This window comes from Malus sylvestris, chromosome 12 (assembly GCF_916048215.2).
Source record: "Malus sylvestris chromosome 12, drMalSylv7.2, whole genome shotgun sequence".
Classification (NCBI taxonomy): Eukaryota; Viridiplantae; Streptophyta; class Magnoliopsida; order Rosales; family Rosaceae; genus Malus; species Malus sylvestris.
Genome location: NC_062271.1, coordinates 7399322 through 7419715, shown reverse-complemented (window position 1 = coordinate 7419715; position 20394 = coordinate 7399322). Strand labels below are relative to the sequence as shown.

Here is a 20394-nt window from a genome sequence, read left to right as displayed (position 1 = left end):
CGTCCGCATAAGCAAAGAAACAGGCAGAACAGCAAACCAGAGATTGTTTATATTTACTACGGTCACTGGATGTCGATGAATCGATGACACGGGATAAGTTTCAATATAACAAAGTGTCGAAGAATTCCAAAGAAAGTTGTATACATCATTATTTTCAGCTACAATAGTAATACACATAATGCACATTAGGTCGGAAATAACTGCATGAAAGAAGATAGTGTAGCACCACATCGCTTTTATGAAACTCCGAATTGCATTATAAACACTAAAGAAATTGCTTGTAGCCGGCAACGCGTGCATGCTCCGGGCATCCATGCATGCAGATGAGCTGAGGACGACTGAGGTTCAAGATGCAGAAGGTTCGGCTCCATCATGGAGTGCACAACAAATGGTTGCTTTGTGATGCCCTTGATACACCCTGATATCTTCGCCGGTGGACATGGACCAAAGCCTTGCTGTTGTATCAGAGGAAGCTACATGGATGGATGATAGATTATTCAGTCGTCGTCATATTAGTTTCAATAATTTTCCTAATATAATTGTCACCTTTTTGCTTTTCAAGAAAGGAGAACGGAAACAATGAATATAAATGTTAATTTATCACGCAAGTTATGTGTTGAAAAAACGACTTTGATAGTGTTTATTGACAGCAAAAGGATGGATACTGCCAAATCCGGGTTTGAAAAATGACATGTATAAACTGAACTTTAGAACTTTAGTCAAAATCCTTAATTAGAAGCAGATTCCTCTCTACATGGTGCATCAAAAGACAGGCACGTTCATAATTTTCATGTCTTATGAAATGAAACTAATACCTGTTATAAGATAGGCACCATCTACCGAGAAAACACAGTCCCAAACCCATCGTGAATGACCTAGAATGTAAAGAAACAGTAAAAGATCAATTTATAATATGGCTATTTTTCAGTAACCATTGGGTTTATCGAGTAATTTGCAGACTGAAATCAGCACTTTTGAAGAATGTTACAGAAACATACCTACTAAAGTTTTCTCTAATGTGAAACCATCTACATTCCATATCTTGACAGTGTGGTCCGAAGAGGCAGTCGCCAAGTATCTACTAGTACAAAGCTTATAAAGATTATGCCAAAAACTCACAACAGCAAGTACAACAGCTAGGAACAGAAGGCAAAATAAAAAAGTAGATATCATGTGAACCGAAACAGAAGTATACAGTAAAAGAAAAAAGTTTATTTGCCTCAATCAGGTAGGAACAGAAGACAAAGAAAGAGCAGATATTATTTGAACCCGAAAAGATTAGAAAAAAAAAAGGAGGTCAATATCCTTCACTAATCAAACCTGTGGGGTTCGCAGAATTCAGGTGAAAGCAGACATTTAAGAATGTAATATCCCTTGTGTGCTTGCAGTTTATGAAGTGGTGCAAACTCTGTCATTGTCTGGAAGAAAAAGTACTTGACGTCAAAATGAATTAACCATGATATGAAGATAACCTTAGATAATGGATCCAGTGGATGAGAGTATTACCTGGGTTCCCCGCAACAAGCGCCAAACGTAGCATGTCCCATGATTATTTGCTGCAACAACCAAGCTCCCATCCCACATAACTGTTAATGACCTTACAGCTGTATCCACCTCTGGAACCTAGGTTAAGTCCAAAAATCAATGTTAAACTTATCATGTACAACCTTAAGATGCTACAGATAAAACAAGTAAGCTTCATATGAAAAATATATAATATCAAGAGTAATAAACTCTCCTAGCACCACAAATTCACATTCTAATCCTTGGTAAGTACTATCCAAAAATCTATTTCCACCAACCATCTACTCTTGCATACAGGACACCACTACGTTTTCATTTATTTATTTTTATTCCTTTATATTTTTTCAAATTTATTTGTTGTTATGTAAACAATTGCACTAGTCTAATGATTTCGCGTATTTAGATCTTCCTTTCACCTAGTGACATACCAAAGCTCTGGAATATTGGTTTCCGGAAAACACTCACTAACGGACCTCTTGAAGTTATTACAAGCTGAAAACAGGGTGGACCTCTTTCTAGCTTAGTAATTTGAATAGTAGAAGATGAATAGGGATACAAAAGTGCAGCAAAATGAAGCATACCAATTCACAGCTGCATGAATTTGCTGTCAAGTCCCAAACACGAATATTGCCATTTTGGTCCCCAGATATTAGTTCAGTCTGTAAAAACGAATATAAAAAATGTTAACATCTTTGATAAACAATCAAAACTATTACAGACTGCAAGGTGTTCCTTATTTTCATTTTCCTTCTTAATAATTTCAGAAGTTATGAAAACAGTAAAACCGGATAGTGAATTAGCAACATTTATTTATTCTATGGTGGAAAGGAAGAGACAATGCTTGACCTGATTCGGGTGAAGCACAACAGTGTTAACAGCTGCACGACTTTCATATTCCCTTTGACAACCTGGGGCTCTGTAATTAAGTCAACATATAAGTCTAAATCATATAAAATACAAGAACAAAACTTAATGAGATACAGATTAAAACAAGCACACACGTATGCATATATATATATATATATTATACTTATATATCTGTTGGCAGCGATTACCTCAAATCCCAAATTTTTACTGTACCATCCTCAGAACCTGAATACATCCAGTTCCCATCACATTGAAACCCTACCGCCATTACATTATTACTATGTGACTCATAGCTCATCACCTACACAGTCATACAAGGAGGAGGCTCATAAGTTGATAGAAGAACTAATATAAAGCATCCAAGATTTTCCACTCCCACCCCCCTCCTTAATATGATGCAAACAAAAGCAAGACTAACGCGTGAGAAGGACGAACCGGTTGAGGGCTATTTGTATTAACATCAAATAATCGAATGTGAGGATTTCCAGCGGCAGCCAGGAAGCGTTTATCTGGAGTAATCTCAAGCCTATTAACTTGCTATGCTCATGAAAAAATAGAAAGTCAGATCCAGCATAAATAAATCAAATAAGAAAAAGAAAGTAAATCCATCAGAAATTTCACAATCGTTTCAGAGAACACAACCAATGGACTATGAACTGGAGGAAACTCAATGACCTACAACAAACGAAACCATTCCGTTCCACAAAACTCAATCCAACTAATTCTGCTTAATTCAGTCGGATTCAAAGCAACATTTTACTAAAACCCAGAATCCATAATTCATAGCACAAAATCATACACACACAATGATCATTTCTTTCTTCAATCAAAACAATTAAAGTAGGAAGTGAGGAACAAACCGAATCAGGGTACTGGATGGTACGGTAGCAGCGGCCACTTTTGGCCTCCCAAAACCGAATAGTGTGATCATAGCTAGCCGTTGCAAGGATCACCGATGGTTGCTGGCTCATCTTAACCTCCTCCTAATCATTGTTCAAACAACTAATTTAGCAACCATAATCACATCAACAATAACAAGAAAATCGAAATTTTTATATGCCAACTTTTTAATTCAAAGTTCAAAAAAAGAAATTTATAAAAACCAAGTTTGAAATTGTAATACCTATTCATCAAATTAAACAGAAAAAGACATTAAATTTAGGTTGGTAATGATGGGAAATTGATGGGCATAGTGAAATTGGGGATTAGGGTTTTGAGTGGTTTTTGGAAAGGAGAGAGCTCCATGGAAAGCAGAAAGCACAGACCTGAGTTGACATCTTGTGGGCCTCGTCACAGAAATGAATTCCTCATGGGCTTTTTCTGCGTCTCTAATTCTCTTTTGGCACTTTTGTACCTTTGTTTCCTTTCTTTATTGGGAGTTTGGCTAAAATACCACTCTTTTAATAAATAGCCCCTTTTTGTAAAACCAAAGTCGATACGGCCACAATTAGCAATTAATTGCAAAGAAGCCCTTCCTGTAAATAACCACCACGTATTTATCTGCAATTTATTAAACTCCAGGGCTTCTCTTTGCAAATACTCAATAGTTGTGGCTTATATTATAAGAAAAACCAATGAAAAGGGTTTAAAAACTTTGAGTTTTAATGATAAGGACAAAATAAAAGGTAAAGCGAATAGTACCAAGATTGATTTTTTTTAGTGTAAAAATGTGGTTTTTCATTAAAGTGAACAATACCGGAAGCTTTTTGTTAAAGTTTCCTAAACTTTTTGTAACTACGTAATTAAAATTCTAAAAATAACGAAATTAAAATAAGAATTAAAAATCGCGTAATTATAAAATTTTGGTGTATTTAGGGTGGTTATTTAAACGAAGGGCTTCTTTACAAATACTCAACAGTAATGGGTTATATTATATTGGACTGTATGAAAGGGCTATTTTAGAATTGGGTATGTTTATACAAATTCCCTTTATATGGAATTATTCTTTTTACTTGGTCAAAAGTTCATATGGAATATGGTGTCGAGTGTCAACTTCGCATGGAATATGTTTCCAGCTATCGAGCTTCAAGGAAAGAAAGAAATCAAAACGGTTTTGATTTGCATAGAATAATAATAAAACCATACCAAAGATTAAAATTCTTGTAGGGTGCTTAACAGTTAACACAATAACACTACGGTTTTGATTTGCAATCTTACATTTGATACAATCCTAATCCTAAATCACTGATTACTAATTTTGTTTAAGAAAGAAATTAATATTCATTGGAACAAGCCGTAGGTTACAACAAGGGAATTGCTAAGTTGACACTATCATCACATTAGCCATGTATGAAATTTGCATCCACACATACTTTAAGTCCAAATAAAATAATTAAATGTATACAAAAATGGATGAGTGAATGAACAAAATTCCCCCTATACACGAAGCGTGATAAAAGACACCAAATTTTTTAAGCCAAAATTGCAAATCAAATGATGTGGTTGTTGATGATTGAATATTACTTAAGCGTTGATTAACATGCTTATTTCCTATTAATGACATATCATTTAGTTTGCGAATTTGATTTAAAATTTTGGTTTCCCTATCGGCATTACCCAAATCTTTTAAGCCCATATGAGGGTCTTTGACTAACATCACACCGGTATTTTAAACTAATCGACTATAAGTCATTCAAGTCATTCAAGTCATACATTTGGCCTATTGAAATTTGCTCTACCTAATCCATCTAGATTAAAATCAAAATGCAATGCGACAAACCGCCTACAACTTTTTTCTCGAAGCTGCAAGCTTTGCCATGCAGATAATGAAGCTTTACCTGTCAAGGTGAATCAATGAAGTTCTTGGCAGGGCCCCGGGAAGGTAAAACAAAGCAAAATCATGAAATCCTTGACAGGGATAATAAATTGGAGTACTCATACCGGATGGGAGTGGTCTCTACTCCCTCAGTCCACAAAATAATTAACCTCATTGTCAGGCACAACCCCACAATCTTTTGTTGGTTGGGGAGGTGTCAAATTTTGCCCTAACTCCAAGTGCCTCCTCATCTTTGATCATGATATCTGCACAAAGTTACAAACTACAAACTTCTGGTGTATGCAGACCATAATGAGTGGGGCCCTTCATTTTAGGTGGGTCCTTCAAGTTGTTAAAAAATATGAGATGAGAAACCCTAATGAGAGCTAGAAAGAAAGTAAAACACGGTAGAAAATTCTGCTCCTGTGATGGCTATACAAGCCTGCAGAAGTAGGAGTAAAACTGAAAGAGAAAGAATTTAGATGACGAATGATGTCACATCTTCAGGTGAACAGTTTTGGGTTCAGTCAGTAACTTCTTAGATGCTTTCTCTGTCACTTCTTGAATCAGATAAATGAGTGCAACTACTTGTATATACTACTACTGCGTGTGTTGATGCACCCAGTTTTTCCCAATGGAGGAGTTAAGGATTTACTATACAAATTTTTCTTGAAAATGTTGGATCAACTTTGCTTCTTTCATGTTAAGCAACTTTCATCACTGAGAAAGGACTGCGGGTTCCTGCTGCATGCAATGGATTTTATTTTGTTTTTCGGTGAGGGTCCTTGAGGGACTAAGTTGAAATTTAGCTTGGAACAAATTATGTATAGGGGCCAAATGATACTAAAATCCGTATGAGTTAGCTACCAGTTTGTAACTGGATTCCGGATCAAACCCGTGTAAGTTATATGGGCTAGTGTGGGGTTCGTAAAAAGAATGGCAGAACCAGAAAGTATTTTCAAAGGGTACGTCGGTGACAAACGTAAACTAAATCAGTTGGTTAAGACAATATGCGCGTCCCTTTACACTCAAGTTCGAACAGATCAACCAATTAAATAAGCCAAATTGAACATACATGAGGGGATAAGTTTTTACATTATAAAGTCTATCCTTGTATCTTTCCTCCCTACCACCCTCATTGTTATCGTGGGTTGATTTTCTCTTTCCTTCCTCCACCCAGACCAACTTTTCTTTAAGACTTTGATTTTTTTCCCACAACTTCTTCATATCCATACCCATCTTAATTTTCTACATTCGGCAGGCCTTCGCCTCATTCAAGTGGTGCCTCGAGGAGGAGCCTACATTCCCTTTATCAAGAAACCCTCACGAATACCCCAAATCCAGTAAGGTTTACCCAGCTCCCCCTTATCTGGTTGTATTGGCCTCAACTTAACCGTTTGTCAATACAATTGCAAATAGGTCTAGTGTGAAACTACTGCTCATTACGACTTAAAAACGCGCCTAGGTTCAACACTTCAAACAAAAGTCTAAGAGTTCAACTTGGTGAAATTATGTGTTGCATCGCTTTCTCACCGAATCATTCATCGGATTCTCAGTTGGCCTCACTTGTTCACAAAAATCGAGGTCCTCCAGTTGTGGTATAATTCCATGCGCCCAAACCAGCACATTAACAAGAGATACACGTTAAACTATAAATTTCGGTCTCGCTTAAATCCAACATTAATATGTAAAATCAAATTAACCACAAGTACTTCATGTTGGTAGCATGTACAAAATGCCTAATTTCAACAAATCGTACTTATCATGGCATTTATCAAAGGCCATTTGCAACATTTTTCTAGTCACGTTGGCGTTGTTAGGAAAGTACTTTTTGCCGGATCAAAGCCCAGTAAACAAAGCAAAGTCTTGCTTGGAGAATTTTGCAATACTTAAGTAATAATCTAATAATTAATATTCACATTGTTTGGTTACAAATTTTAATCTCCCTAACATTACCGTTTGCGTATTGATTTGAGGTTTGTGTTAGACTAAACAAACTTTAAAATTTAATTAATTTATTCACATTTCCACATGTATTATCCGATGGTCACAAAAATGCATGCTGAAAACTATCATAAGATAAATGCTAATGAGACTTTCTCAAAGTGGAACTCTCCATACACTCTCTGCCACCTCACGGGTTGACATTGATTCTTGTATCAATATTATAAATATTATATCAAAAATATGAGATGACAAAGAATCCACGTAGAGTCTCGTTTTTAAGAGAGTATTCTTATCATTTCCCTTATCATAATAATAGTATTCCTATCAGTTTTTTATTTTTATATTTTTGCCTTATTTTTTACTATACCTTAATCTCACTTTTTTCTCTTAAGAAAAAATATCACTACTATACAATCTGAAACCTAAAATTAGCTCCATTTTTAAGTTCAGTGTATTCTATTAAATATCTGTTAAGTTTGCTTGTGTGGCATGAATGAGAGCCGCTTCACGAATCAGAACTCACATGTGGCCATTCACTTAAACTCTGCTGACTGGATAAATTAATTCCAATTCCAAATCATTTAAAAAAAATTTCTAATAAACTGGAGAGAAAAAGGAAAAAAAAAAAAAAAACAAAAAAACAAAACCCCTTCCCCAACCCATCAGCACGAACACCATCCTGCTCCTTCTTTTCATCTTTCTCTCTCTCTTCTCCCACTCTGTTATCTTCCGCTATAGACTCTGGAGGTGGGTTTGGAGTTCGCATGGCGTCGTGGAAGAGTTGGGCGGGCAATTGCTGTGCTATTGGCGGTGGCAAATAGTTTTAAGGAAATGGTCATGTGACAATTTTTTTTATCGGTAAAGAGGATCCACTCATTCCGCATAAGTAAATTTAACATTTTAACAAAATATAATGAATTCAAATAAAGTGAAAGAAATATTGAGTTTCAAAATATAAAGTAGCGATATTTTGTTAGCAAACAAAAAAAAGTGAAATTTAATTTGAATTTTTAGGAAGCATAACAAAAAATTAACAAACTTTTTTTAGTGTGTCTAAAACTTATAACCCTTAAATTAATTAGAACAGAAGTAAGAAAAAGGGGTGCCTTAAATTGAGTTGAATCGGTTTCCAAAAAAAATTTGAATTGAATACACATGGTAACATGAATATCTGTTGTAGTAAGCAGACGTCCATCCTTATGTTCTTAGGGATTTGCAATGGCAGGACAGAAATGTTTGGAAGTCTCAAAACAAGACATGGACATGGAAACTCAAAGTCGACCGATGCATGTCTTACGATTACAATGCAACGCACACACACTCGTGCTGTCTTGGAAACATAAAAGGTTTGAAGGAGAGAGCATGGGATGGTCAAACGCCCTGCAGACACTCTTTTTGCCAAATCTTAGATTTTGTTCCCATCTTTCTTTTTAATAAAATATAAAATATGTTTTTATCAAAGCCCATTTCTCTGTTCACATTTCATTTTCCTAGTTGTGTGGGTCTGAAATTCCCCTGAGATTGTTTTTAATCTAATCTTGTGTATTATTTTACCATGGAATGCAATCCCACACGCACATTGTGTTTCCCCCACCCCCACCTTCATGTTCTCCATGCATGTACTGAAATTGTGCTTAAGTGTTGGATTACCTCAAGGAGCCGCTGATTCTTTCTGAATCCAAATAATTTAAAAGGTACCAATAATATTAAGGATAATACTTATGTGATTACCTTATATACTCATTTTTTTTTGTTTGGCCAATTAATTGATGTCACGTTTTTCTTATTTGTTTTTGAAACAAACGATATTATCTACACTAAAAAAAATGAGATGTGAGCTTAGCCTCACAATGGGCTAGTAAAATGAAGCTTGGCAGATAATTTGATGCTAAACAAAATCAACTGTATAAACATTAATTGGTAACAGCTACTATTCTGGCGAGCGAGGGAGGGCAGAGGCTTGGCGAGAAAGAGGACAAAGAGATGGGCGAGAGAGAGAGAGAGAGAGAGAGAGAGAGAGAGAGAGAGAGAGAGAGAGGAGACAACTACGCGAGGAAGAAGAAGAAGGCTGTCAACGTGATATAAAATATCAGACCTTTAAAATATCAGACCTTTGCTCAACTAGTTCGTTGGGCAAAAGGACTAAAATTTTGCCACGTGTATTCTAACCTAAAAAATTTGTTGGGCAAACTAATGTAATTTGTGGAAAAGATTGTGTATAAAAAATCACCCAATTAAAATTTTGACGAAAAAAGTAGTGGGCATAAAAGCTTTGCCCAATGAAATGTACAATATGTTGTCGGGCAAACCCATAAATCCGGAGGGAAATTTTGATTTTTTGGTAAAAAATGGGGTGAATTTTAAGGCTTGCTGGAAGAAATATGTAAATTTCGTCGGGCAAACACCAAAAATTCAATTTTTTTCAATTTTTATTTATTTTAAAAAATTAAAAGATCATTCAATTTGATGATCAGATCAATTCAGTGTGCTGTTTTTAGCCCTAATTAGCGTCCTTGCAAAAATCATCAAAATTGAAGCAAAAATAACTGTTAAATTGTGATTATATGCTTGTAGTTGTCCAAGGAGTTCATCCCGTTATCTAATCCCAAAAACTTGAATTTGAGTGATTTTTGGCATATGCCATCTCAAAGTATATACCAACTAGATTGACGGTTGGATTGTTGAAATTAATTTTGTAAACTGTGAAAATCATTGAAGAAATTGAATATGCAAAAATGTCCCTTACCTTTGCCCGACGAAAGGTAAACCCTCAATCAGAAAATATACATTTGCCCCCAATGAAACTTGAAGGGTTTATCGCATAAAAGGTGGCATATTATATGCTAATTTTTTTCCTTGGCGTGAAAACTTCACCCATTAAAGATAAGTTTGCGTGTCGGATGCTGTTCGTCGGGCAAAATAAAGGGTCTGAAAACCCAAAATGTTGATTAGTTTTACCTGACGAACTGCTTTATTTCATTGGGTAAAGTCTTTAGTCGGACAAATGGTAATTTCTATTAGTGATGGTGTACTGTGCGTGTGTATGATTTTGTTTTAAACAAAAATATGGGCACAGGCTGCTTTTGATAAAACCAAATACTTAAATAACTGATGTGACAAATTTACAAGTTGTTGAGCATGCATGTGTTGTGATCAATCACTTGTACTGGTATTATCATCCTTTTACGCAATAGGAAGTGACTTTGCTTTAAGGTAAAGGAGGAGATAGGATCCTCATTGGATTCTCTTTGTGAGGATCTCGGAGATCCTTTAATCTCGTTCTTTCATCTTATATCGTGCGGTTAGAAATAATTTTAAATTATAGTATTTAAATTGAATATAAATAGTACCTGAAGAAAACTGACCGCACGATGTACGATGAACATACATGATTAAAGGATCTTCGGAATCCTCACAAAGAGGATCCGGCGAGAATACTATCTCGTAAAGGAGAATGTCCCAACCAAATAAAGGAAAAGGAGAGAAAGATTTCATTGTCTTTTTGTTTGATAATGTATGCTCAAACCCAAATCCCTTTAAGCAACTAATAGGATCTAATAGGATTTTGGCAAAGTTCCCTACTCTATTAGATGCATACATCCATTAATTTTTCGATTTGACGGTTAGAATGTGATTATCGAAAAAATTATGTTTCTCCTTGTTTGATCTGAAAATGAGACAAAATCAGTTTCAAAGGATAAATTCAGATTAAATAGGAGGCATTTCAATTAATAAGCCTTAATATTTCTAGCAAAACCTTTAAACGCCCCCTCCCCCTCTTTATATCCATTCCTTTTGCCTATTACAATTGTGGTAAGCCCACACATATCTATCCAGTAAAAGCGCTCTCTCTCTCTCTCTCCGCATTAAGAGGTGAAGTGGGTACAAGTGCTGGTTAGCTTTGCAGCAAGCCAGCAAGATGTTAGAGTCAGTATTTATGTGTTGTAGTACTTTGTGAGAACTGCACGTCGGCAATGGGGCAATTTTGCTTTTCCCTTCAATTCTCAACCATATGTAAATAGTACTGTATATACACAGTGGCCAATACAGACTCGTGGGGCCGCTCTATCTCCATCTAGCTAAAGCCTCTCCTTCAGTGCATGCAATTAACTTTACTCGTTGTTAGTGTCCAGTTCTAGCTTAACTCTATTCAATTCAACTCAACACACTATTCGATCTAGTTGTAATCAAATGTAGAAATATTGAACTTACATTATTTCCTAACGAAAGAGCGAGATCAATTTTATTTTCTGGACAAATTACGAATCAACAAACTATGAAAATATGAAGAAATGTCTCGTATCAGAAGTTTATCAAACTTTACATGAACTTATATAAAATGTTAAAATACTCTTTATATTTCTAATTAATTTCATGGTGGAAAACCAACTTTCATCAAAAACAAAAACCAACTTCCTTTGTCACTACGTTCCCATAAATCAAAATTATGAGGTGAGAGTGCGAGACCAGATAAGGTGAGGAGATTGGCAAACAATCATGACCAACATAAGCCAAGGCAAATGGCCACCAAATTCGCTTGTTTGAGAACGTGCATGCCGATCGAATCTCAATCGTTTCAAGAGACTAGCTAACATTGTTGAATGATGTAAGTGACCCTTTACCATAGAAAAGTGTTGTGCATTTAACTTACTAACGCCAACGTTTTTCTCAAAAAAAAAAAAAAAAAAAAAAAAACATTGTTGAATGATAGTTTGAAGACACCAAGAAATATCACACCAAAGTGTAAGCTAGCTTACACCCTCGCCAAATGAACAAAAATAGGAAATTCATTGCCAAATGGTGTGCATATCAAGCTGTAGTTAGCTTATCCTCCTCAAGCACAGATATATCTACCAAGAGCAATTATCTTACTCACTGTTATAAAAATCCTCGCCTAGCGCTGCTGAGACGGTTGGTCACCGCCCCGATTAATGCCTAGACGTTTGATCTGCTAAGGCACCCGCCTAGACAGCCTAGGCACCCGTCTAGGTTGTGACTCACTTAAACAGAAAATAGATAATTTTCATTTTGGAATTTATTTATTTTTTCAATAAATTGTAAGAGACTCGTTGCATACTTAAATGAACACACATTATATCCTTGTTCCCCATGTTTTCATTATGTTCCAACACTTCATAATTTATATGTCATTCTATTTTGTAGTTTATGATGAAATTATATATATTTAAAGTATATGCAGACATTTATTTACACGAAATATAATAGATTTACTTAAATACGCCTAGTCCACCTAGACCCTGCCTAGCTGCCTAGGCGCTAGACCTCAGCCTGCCGCCTGACTAGCGCCTAGCGTCTTTTAGAACCTTGATCTTACTAGCTGGAACCAAGAGAGGGAAATCCTCCAGGGAGTGAACAAATATTCTCATCCTGGCCCTCACCCTCACATGTAGTCTCATCCATACTGCACGTGGAGAATTAACAAAATCTCCTTATTGCAGCCTCATCTTACCTATTAGTTTGATAAATGATGCATAAGAGATGAGGATTGAAGGTTTTGAATTTAGGCCCTCCAAAAAAGTAGAGCTTTGATATTATGTCAGACAATTACTGGAGCATAAAAGCTTAATGATGAGCTATTAGAAAATGAGTCATCAATGTATATCATGCTAACTTACATAAAAACTTTCATTTTAGTAGTAGTTGGAACTTGGCTAAGATTAGGCTCCCACCACTATTTTGTTGTTGTTATTAATATAGAAGTAGGCTCGAATTTAGGATTTCCAATGTTTAAAAAATAAGTACTGCTACACATTAATAGCTATTAGGTTCCCAAGCCAATGTTGATATGAAGTAATTCAAGTACTTAAGAACTTACATGAACTTGCGGCAAAGTCTTGTGTTTAATTCAGTCTCTCTCCCAATAAAAAAAATCTACTAACGTAAGTGCATTTCTTTTTTTGTAAGACGAGGATTAATCTCTGCAATCTTTAATTAAGAAAAATTAAGGCTTATTATATTAACACCCCACAAATTGTTGAATAAATCCCACATACTTAATACACCCCACATTTGCTTACCCTCGCACCTCACATTCTTAATATACACCTTACATTTTCTAAATGCACCCCGTATTTTCTATACACCCCACATTTCTCAAATCTTATAAAGCTTTTAATTTGGACAAAAAATGACGACAAGAATTTTGACAAAAGGTGCCGCTTGAGATTTAAAACATATGTGAGTTGTTTTCAATTCCACCATTAAAATCCATGTCGTCTATTTTTAATATTTGGTGGTACTTTTGGGTGTTTAATTCTTCATGTAATCCGTGTGATCCCTAAAAGATGAATACGAACATAGAAGCTTGAATAACGCAGCAAAAGCAATATTAAATAATTATCGATGTCGTCAAAATCAGTAAAACAATAAAGAATATGAAGTCTTACCTCATCTGAAGCTTCCGAAACATCGATTTTGTGTTTCATTCGTCAAAAATAATCTTTCTCAATCAACATGTTTGTAGTTCCATTGATATATCACATACATGTATCTTATGTATTAACACACGCCACATAGTATAGTAGAAGATTCCCCGTCCCAGTAAAATCAATTTTTCTTCCAAAATTTTTCACCTCTACTTTGAGACCTAATAAGTTCAGTCGGGCTAAATATTCTTGACCTGTCCTTTTTTCCTTGTTGAACCCTTGGTCTATCTTTTGGACGAGTACAAACAAAACACAGCTGTTGTGGGAAACCGAAGGTAAAATCTAGGCCCCTTGTAGTACCTCCAAGAACAAGAGGGTCTGGCAATATTAGTTGAATTCAACTAGCAAGCTAGGGAGAGTACGTACGTACAACTATTGTTAATTATATTCTCCTGAGAGAGAAGAGAAGAAAAAGGAACAGTAATGACCTGTATAATGAATGAAATAGGGTAACAACTATGCATATTGCAACTGTGTGATTGGGACAACCCCTTGAGCTCTCAGTTGGCTGAGCCGACCACTGCTCGCGCACCAATGGAAATGTTGGAGGCTTCACCCAAACTACTTGCTTCTTGTCAAATTGTCCATGTTTCTCCATTATATCGCTCTTTATTTGATAATGATGTATAACTTGAAATAAAAATGAGATAACGAGATGCATACATGAACACACACACATTCTCACAACTCTAATTGGTTGTGTACGTAGTATTACTTTTATAAAAGTAAACCAGAATTTGAGAGTACGTACCACATATTTATATCGTGTTGTATACAATCTGATGTGCCACATATTTATATCGTGTTGTATACAATCTGATGTGCTTAATGATGTATATACTCAACATATAATGAGATAAATTTATTAATTAGTCTGGCATGTACACCTACAACATGGTATCCAAGTATGGTACAAACATATGGTATCCCTCATGTTTTTTCTTCTAAGAAAAATGGTATATACTGAAAATTTATTTATCGATGTTATGTGTTTGGATATAATAAGATAAAAAACTGAAAAATGAAGTGCTGGGAGAAAAACATTGATGATTTTATCTTTTAAACTAAAGGTTATTAATGTTGTACCCTTAATATATTATCTTTTTATTTATTTTAATTATTCTATTTTTATTTATTTATTTAGGGAAATGTAAACATACTTTTAAAAAAGAATTAGGAAAAAGAAAAGAAACTAAAACGTACTATACTCCAATTATGATTGAGATGATGTCTTTATGATCTTAGTCCTTATAAAAATAAATAAAAATCACTTAAGGGGAAATGATTTTATTAATTTATTTGGAAAATGATTTTCACCATCTTTTTTAGCCTCTCATGCACGCTATCCTATTAAATCATGTTTCTTGTTTTCATTTGATTTAGTTAATCTAATGATAAAAAATAAAGAAGGGTTTGAGATAAGTTAAATATGATGTGTGAAAATTAGCTTCCTATATTTTTTTGTTACAATGGAGGGATTCAAACTCTGAATTTGACCTGCTCATGCCTATCACCTTACTTCCCACACCACTAAGCCTGAAGTGAAATAATATAATTGGAAAAGGAAAATGCTTTATATTATATCACTACTAGAAACTCCATTTGTTTGACAAAAGTATGGTTGACAAAACAAATTTCGTCGGGCAAAGTACCAGACGAAATAAATAATTCATCGGGCAAAAGTAGTTAATGGTTTGGTTTTTTAGAGACTTTAGGCAACGAAAAACATTTGACGGGCAAAGTGAGTTTGTCGGGCAAAGATTTCGCCTCAACGTAACTTTGCCAAATGAAAATGTTCGTTTGCTAAAGTGAAAGTATGTGTCGGGAAAAGATATATTTTATGGTTTAGGATTTAGGGTTTACAGTTTGTCAGGCAAAGTGAAGATTTTGTCAGGCAAATGTGAAATTGGTACCAGACGGAATATCCTGCAAATAAAAATTATACTTTGCACAGTAGACTAGTTAAATGAGCTAGTCAACTTTGTGCAACCTTGCCTTACATGAGATGAACTCCTTCGGCCTTCACGAAGTGGCAGCTTCTCCTAAGCTCATCACCCGATATCAACTCAAATACAAAATGATATGATGTTATGATGTTATGATATGCATATAAAATTTGGATTCAACAACAAGTCAGTTTCTCCAGTCAAACAGTTGAAAGAAGAAACTGATAAGAATCCAAGATGGGTCATTTTAAAGATTTGAAACCTAAAGAACTTGACCACAAAAATAAAACAAAACCAAGAAGAACAATGCAACCCTATTCTACAATGAGGGGGTGTTTAATGCATGAACATGGTTTTGTGGATAGGGTTTATAATGAAGAACACAAGAGGCAACCCAACGTTTTAAAACACTCTTTGAAAATTTCCTAGCCAAAACAAATGAGCAAATAAGAAGATTTTAAACAAGCATTTACAAAGAAGGATTTATAAATATTTGAAAGAAGAATATTACCCAGAAAAATGCTTGATGCTCCTAGGGAGATCTAAGATAGAGAGGAAAAACCCTCTCAAAGTTATAAACTTTCTCTTCAATGAGGAAATGAAATCCTCTAACCCTATTAAAACAAAACCTTTGATTGCTGCAAACAAGGTACAAAGAGACACTTGTCAAATGTACAAGCAATCTGAGCAGATCAATGGTGAAAAGCTCAATCATGTCTAAAAGGTGTCAGTCAGCCTATGTGGGCTGTCTTAAATTGTGTGCCCAGATAGTTGGACAATAGCGAGAAATTCTGACTAGACAAGGTCGTTGGTCGAAATGCATCAGTAAGTTAAACATGAAATGCATATGCATGAACGAACCTTTTGAGGTGAAATATGCCACATCACATTTACTTTAGCAGCAACAACCTATAATCAAAGTATATCCTAAAGCTAGATTGAGCATGTGTGAGGTTCAATTACAATATTTGACAAGGAAAGCCAAACCTAAAAATCTTGACTTCACAATCTCCCCTTTTGGCGTTCTTTGACAAAATACTTGAAGCCTATAACTAAATTTACTCAAAACCCACACTCAAGAGAACATCAATCTATAGAAGAAGACCAAGGAATAACTCCTGCAAAAGAACAATTCTTGACTAGAACAAGTGAAATTTATCATGGGTAAAAGGCTTGCAAAGGTAAGAAACACAAATTTTACTTGCCCATTTTTTCATTGTAAGACAAAAGGCAATGTCCAAATAGGCAGTAAATAACATAACAAAGAAGCATGAGTAGCAGAAGCACAACTGATCAAAATTAGCAATAAATCATATAAGCATGCTCAGGCACAATTGAAACATCAATATGACTAGCAACAAGTAAGCGCATGTAAATGAACCAAATCCCCATAAAGGATGCATGCGATATAAATGAACTTCCCCAGAAATGATTTTCTTCATGCAAACAACTCCCAAGTAAAGCATAAGTGATGCAACTTGTAACACAAAGTCCTAAAAAGGAAAACTACTCCCTAAATATTAGTGCTCACCTAAACAATTCACTCCCCCATAAGCAATACTCCAATGACTTTCAAGCTAGAACATAGGAGATGAACATAGCAACATAACTCCTTAGAATGGAACTCGTCCTCAAAGATAGTTATCCAACCCAAACTAACCGAAGGTATCTTCTTCCAAAGTATGGACAAAAGCTGCAGTAGTAATAGAGTTACAAAATTCAAAGCATACAACCTCTAGGGTTTTGATGAATAGACCATAACCATAGATAACTCAAAAGGAATGGTGGAGATGAAGTAGAGAATTGAAACTTGACATGAGGGAAGCACAAAAAAATAGAGTTAGGAAATGAACTTAGTACACACAGTATAAAAAAAAATCATACTCCCCCATAACATGAGCTCTCAACAAAATACTATACTCCCTCAAAATGAGTGCTCTCATAAGGCACCATGACTCTCCCGTAATACCTAGATGTGAAGATGGAGAACAAGGCATAATATCAACACAGTGATATAATGATGCATAAGTGCAATTAGGAGATACTCAGACTTAGTTGTGTCAACATAAGTGATGATAAGATAGTCATATGGTGAAAACTTGAGAGACATGACTGAGATGATTTCATATCAAAAAAATAAAAGCATTACTTGCATATTGACAATCCCAAATGACCTAAGTAACCCTAAATTTTTTCAATCTTTTGACATGAACCAGTTACTCGACAGAAAAGGAAACATGTCCATTTAAAAATGGTTTTGTGCAAGAGCAAACAACAATGTACTCAAACAATTTGGACAAAAAAAAAGAAGATTAAAAAGATATGCATAATCTCAACACCAATAAACTACAACTAACGAGACAATCCACATGGGAATTGAAACACGAAGTAGTTTTAATATCTATGCTTCCAAGGTGATTAGCAATACAAGAACTTTGAGAAATAGACATGCAGTGTAACTCTCAAATGACAAATCTTCAAAGGCATATATGAACAGTAAATCATAGATTAACACATGCTCATAATGCAATAATAATGTGTCAATGTATAGGAAGAGGGACATATGATAGCCTTCTTGAAATCATAGCTCCAAGCCACTAGGCCTAAGGTTAATTCAAAGACTAACCGAACTTTTAATAATTTATTAAGTTTAAGAAACAACACTTCCTTCATAATATGAACAAATGACAAGACTCGCAAAGAGCAAAACATAAGCCTTGAAAGAAAGTGAACTTTGGTGTGGAACTTTGAGTGAGGCACCAATTTGAGATATGGCACATGTCTTTGGACCTTGGGAAGACAAACATATTCTTTCCAATTTTATTGACAATCCGGCAGTCTCTTTGGAGGAACACACTTCATCAGTCATTTTGTCACACAACTGACTATTGATGAGGCTTGACTTCAACCTATCCACATAGTCGACATTCTTTAGTTGAGGAAAATCCGGAATATTGACATCACCCTATTCAGTTAATTGAGACTTATCCCCACAACCAAACACAATGTCACCACCATCAAAAGAAGCAAAAGACAAGAAGGCATCTTTATCTCTGGTTATATGACGAGAACACCGACTGTCAAAATGCCACACATTCAATTTGGTAATTAAAAGTGCATTGAGTATCACAAGACATTTATTAAAAACTTTCTTGATCCATTTAGAGCTTGGCTTCACATGAATCGAACTAGATGACTGAACCAGTTGTGAAATTCTATTAGCTTCAACAACTTGTCGATCAACTTGACCATTCAAGGTATCACTCTTTCTAGTTTGAAATAGCCAATACTTTGGTCGAATATGACCTACTTCCTCATAGTGATGACATGTAGGAAAAAATCTTCTCACCAGACTAGGATTGACTTCAATTGCCACAAGTTTTGATTCTTTTACACACTTTGTCTTAGTAACCATGGAGCTTGAAGTACTTTCAACAGAACCAAGACCACTTGTATCACCATATGACTTCCCAACACTTAGCACCTTTTCAGCTCCAATACTCAGTTGAATGACCATGTTGTTAGCTTCAGTCAATTCGATTAACTGTGTCAAGTTAGTCTCATGGTACATTACATTGTTGGCCGTCAATACATGACCTTGATTTAGCATGTTTTCTTGAGATTTATTTAAGTCATGAACTTAAGCTTCAAGGGCAACAGCAACTTCATCATTTTCTTCTCTGTCATCACAAGCAGAGCCCATTATGTTTAGAAACTTGACTTGACCTCTAAGAGAAACAACATTTTCACCCAATTCCATTTTGATAAGTCGGAGTGGCTCATTTTCATTATGCAGCTTAGAAACTTTTTTGGACAGCTCAACATTATCCACTTTAACAACGCAAGTCTTATAAAAAAAATGAGTCATGATGGATACATAGAACATCATAAGTCACCTCCAAAGGATCATCCAACACACGTTCATCAACACAGAGTTGGCCTTCTTCCACTTTTATCATCCAAGAAGATTTGCAACTTCTCATTCCAAACAACGTAATCCATTACATCGAATAAGGGAGGAAAGTTAGATGAACCATCAAATCAGTCACGATCCATAATGAGATTCCACCCAATACCAATGATTCCTGGAGATCACTCTATGTATATTTAGAGCAAGGTTGTGATACCAATTTAAATTGGTACCAGGTGAAATATCCTGTAAATAAAAATTAAACTTTGCACAGTAGACTACTCAAATGAGCTAGTCAACTTTGTTCAACCTTGCCTTACACGAGATGAACTCATTCGGTCTTCACGAAGTGGTAGCTCCTCATGAGCTCATCACCTTGTGGCACCGATATCAACTTAAATCAAGAAATGATATGAAGATTTGAAACTTAAAGAACTTGACTACAAAAATAAAAATAATTCGAAGAAGAACAATGCAACTCTATTCTACAATGAGTGGGTGTTTAATGCATGAACATGGTTTTGTGGTTAGGGTTTCTAATGAAGAACACAAGAGGCAACCCAAGGTTTTAAAACACTCTTTGAAAATGTAAAATTTAATAGCCAAAACAAATGAGCAAATAAGAAGATTTTAAACAAGATTTTACAGAGAAGGATTTATTAATATTCAAAGAAAAATATTACCCAGAAAAATGCTTGATGCTCATAGGGAAATCTGTGATGGAGAGGAAAAACAACCCCTCTCAAAATTATAAACTTTCTCCCAAAAAGGAAATGAAATCATCTAACCCTATTAAAACAAAACCTTTGTTTGCTTCAAACAAAGTACAAAGAGACACTTGTCAAATGTACAAGCAATCTAAGTAGATCAATGGTGAAAAGCTCAATCCCATCTAAAAGATGTCAGTTAACCTATGTGGGTTATCTTAAATTGCGTGCCCAGCTAGCTGGACAACAGCGAGAAATTCTGACGAGACAAGGTCACTAGTCGAATGCATCA

At 35.3% G+C, this 20394-nt stretch overlaps 1 protein-coding gene across 2 annotated transcripts; it reads right to left on the bottom strand.

Moving 5' to 3' along the window:
- Positions 1-72: 72 nt before the first annotated feature.
- LOC126592889 (target of rapamycin complex subunit LST8) lies at positions 73-3762 on the bottom strand. 2 transcript variants are annotated; one of them, XM_050258684.1, is made up of 11 exons: positions 3657-3762; positions 3252-3374; positions 2827-2928; positions 2580-2692; positions 2371-2440; positions 2106-2183; positions 1507-1623; positions 1321-1418; positions 999-1078; positions 816-875; positions 73-473 (listed from the first exon to the last, which is right to left on the bottom strand). In XM_050258684.1, exons 1-11 carry the CDS (start codon positions 3666-3668, stop codon positions 346-348), a joined length of 981 nt encoding a protein of 326 aa, XP_050114641.1. In that variant the 5' UTR covers positions 3669-3762; the 3' UTR covers positions 73-345. The 2 variants fall into 2 exon arrangements, with proteins under 2 accessions (XP_050114641.1, XP_050114642.1); XM_050258685.1 differs by having other exon boundaries at positions 3515-3663.
- Between the last annotated feature and the right edge of the window lie 16632 nt (positions 3763-20394).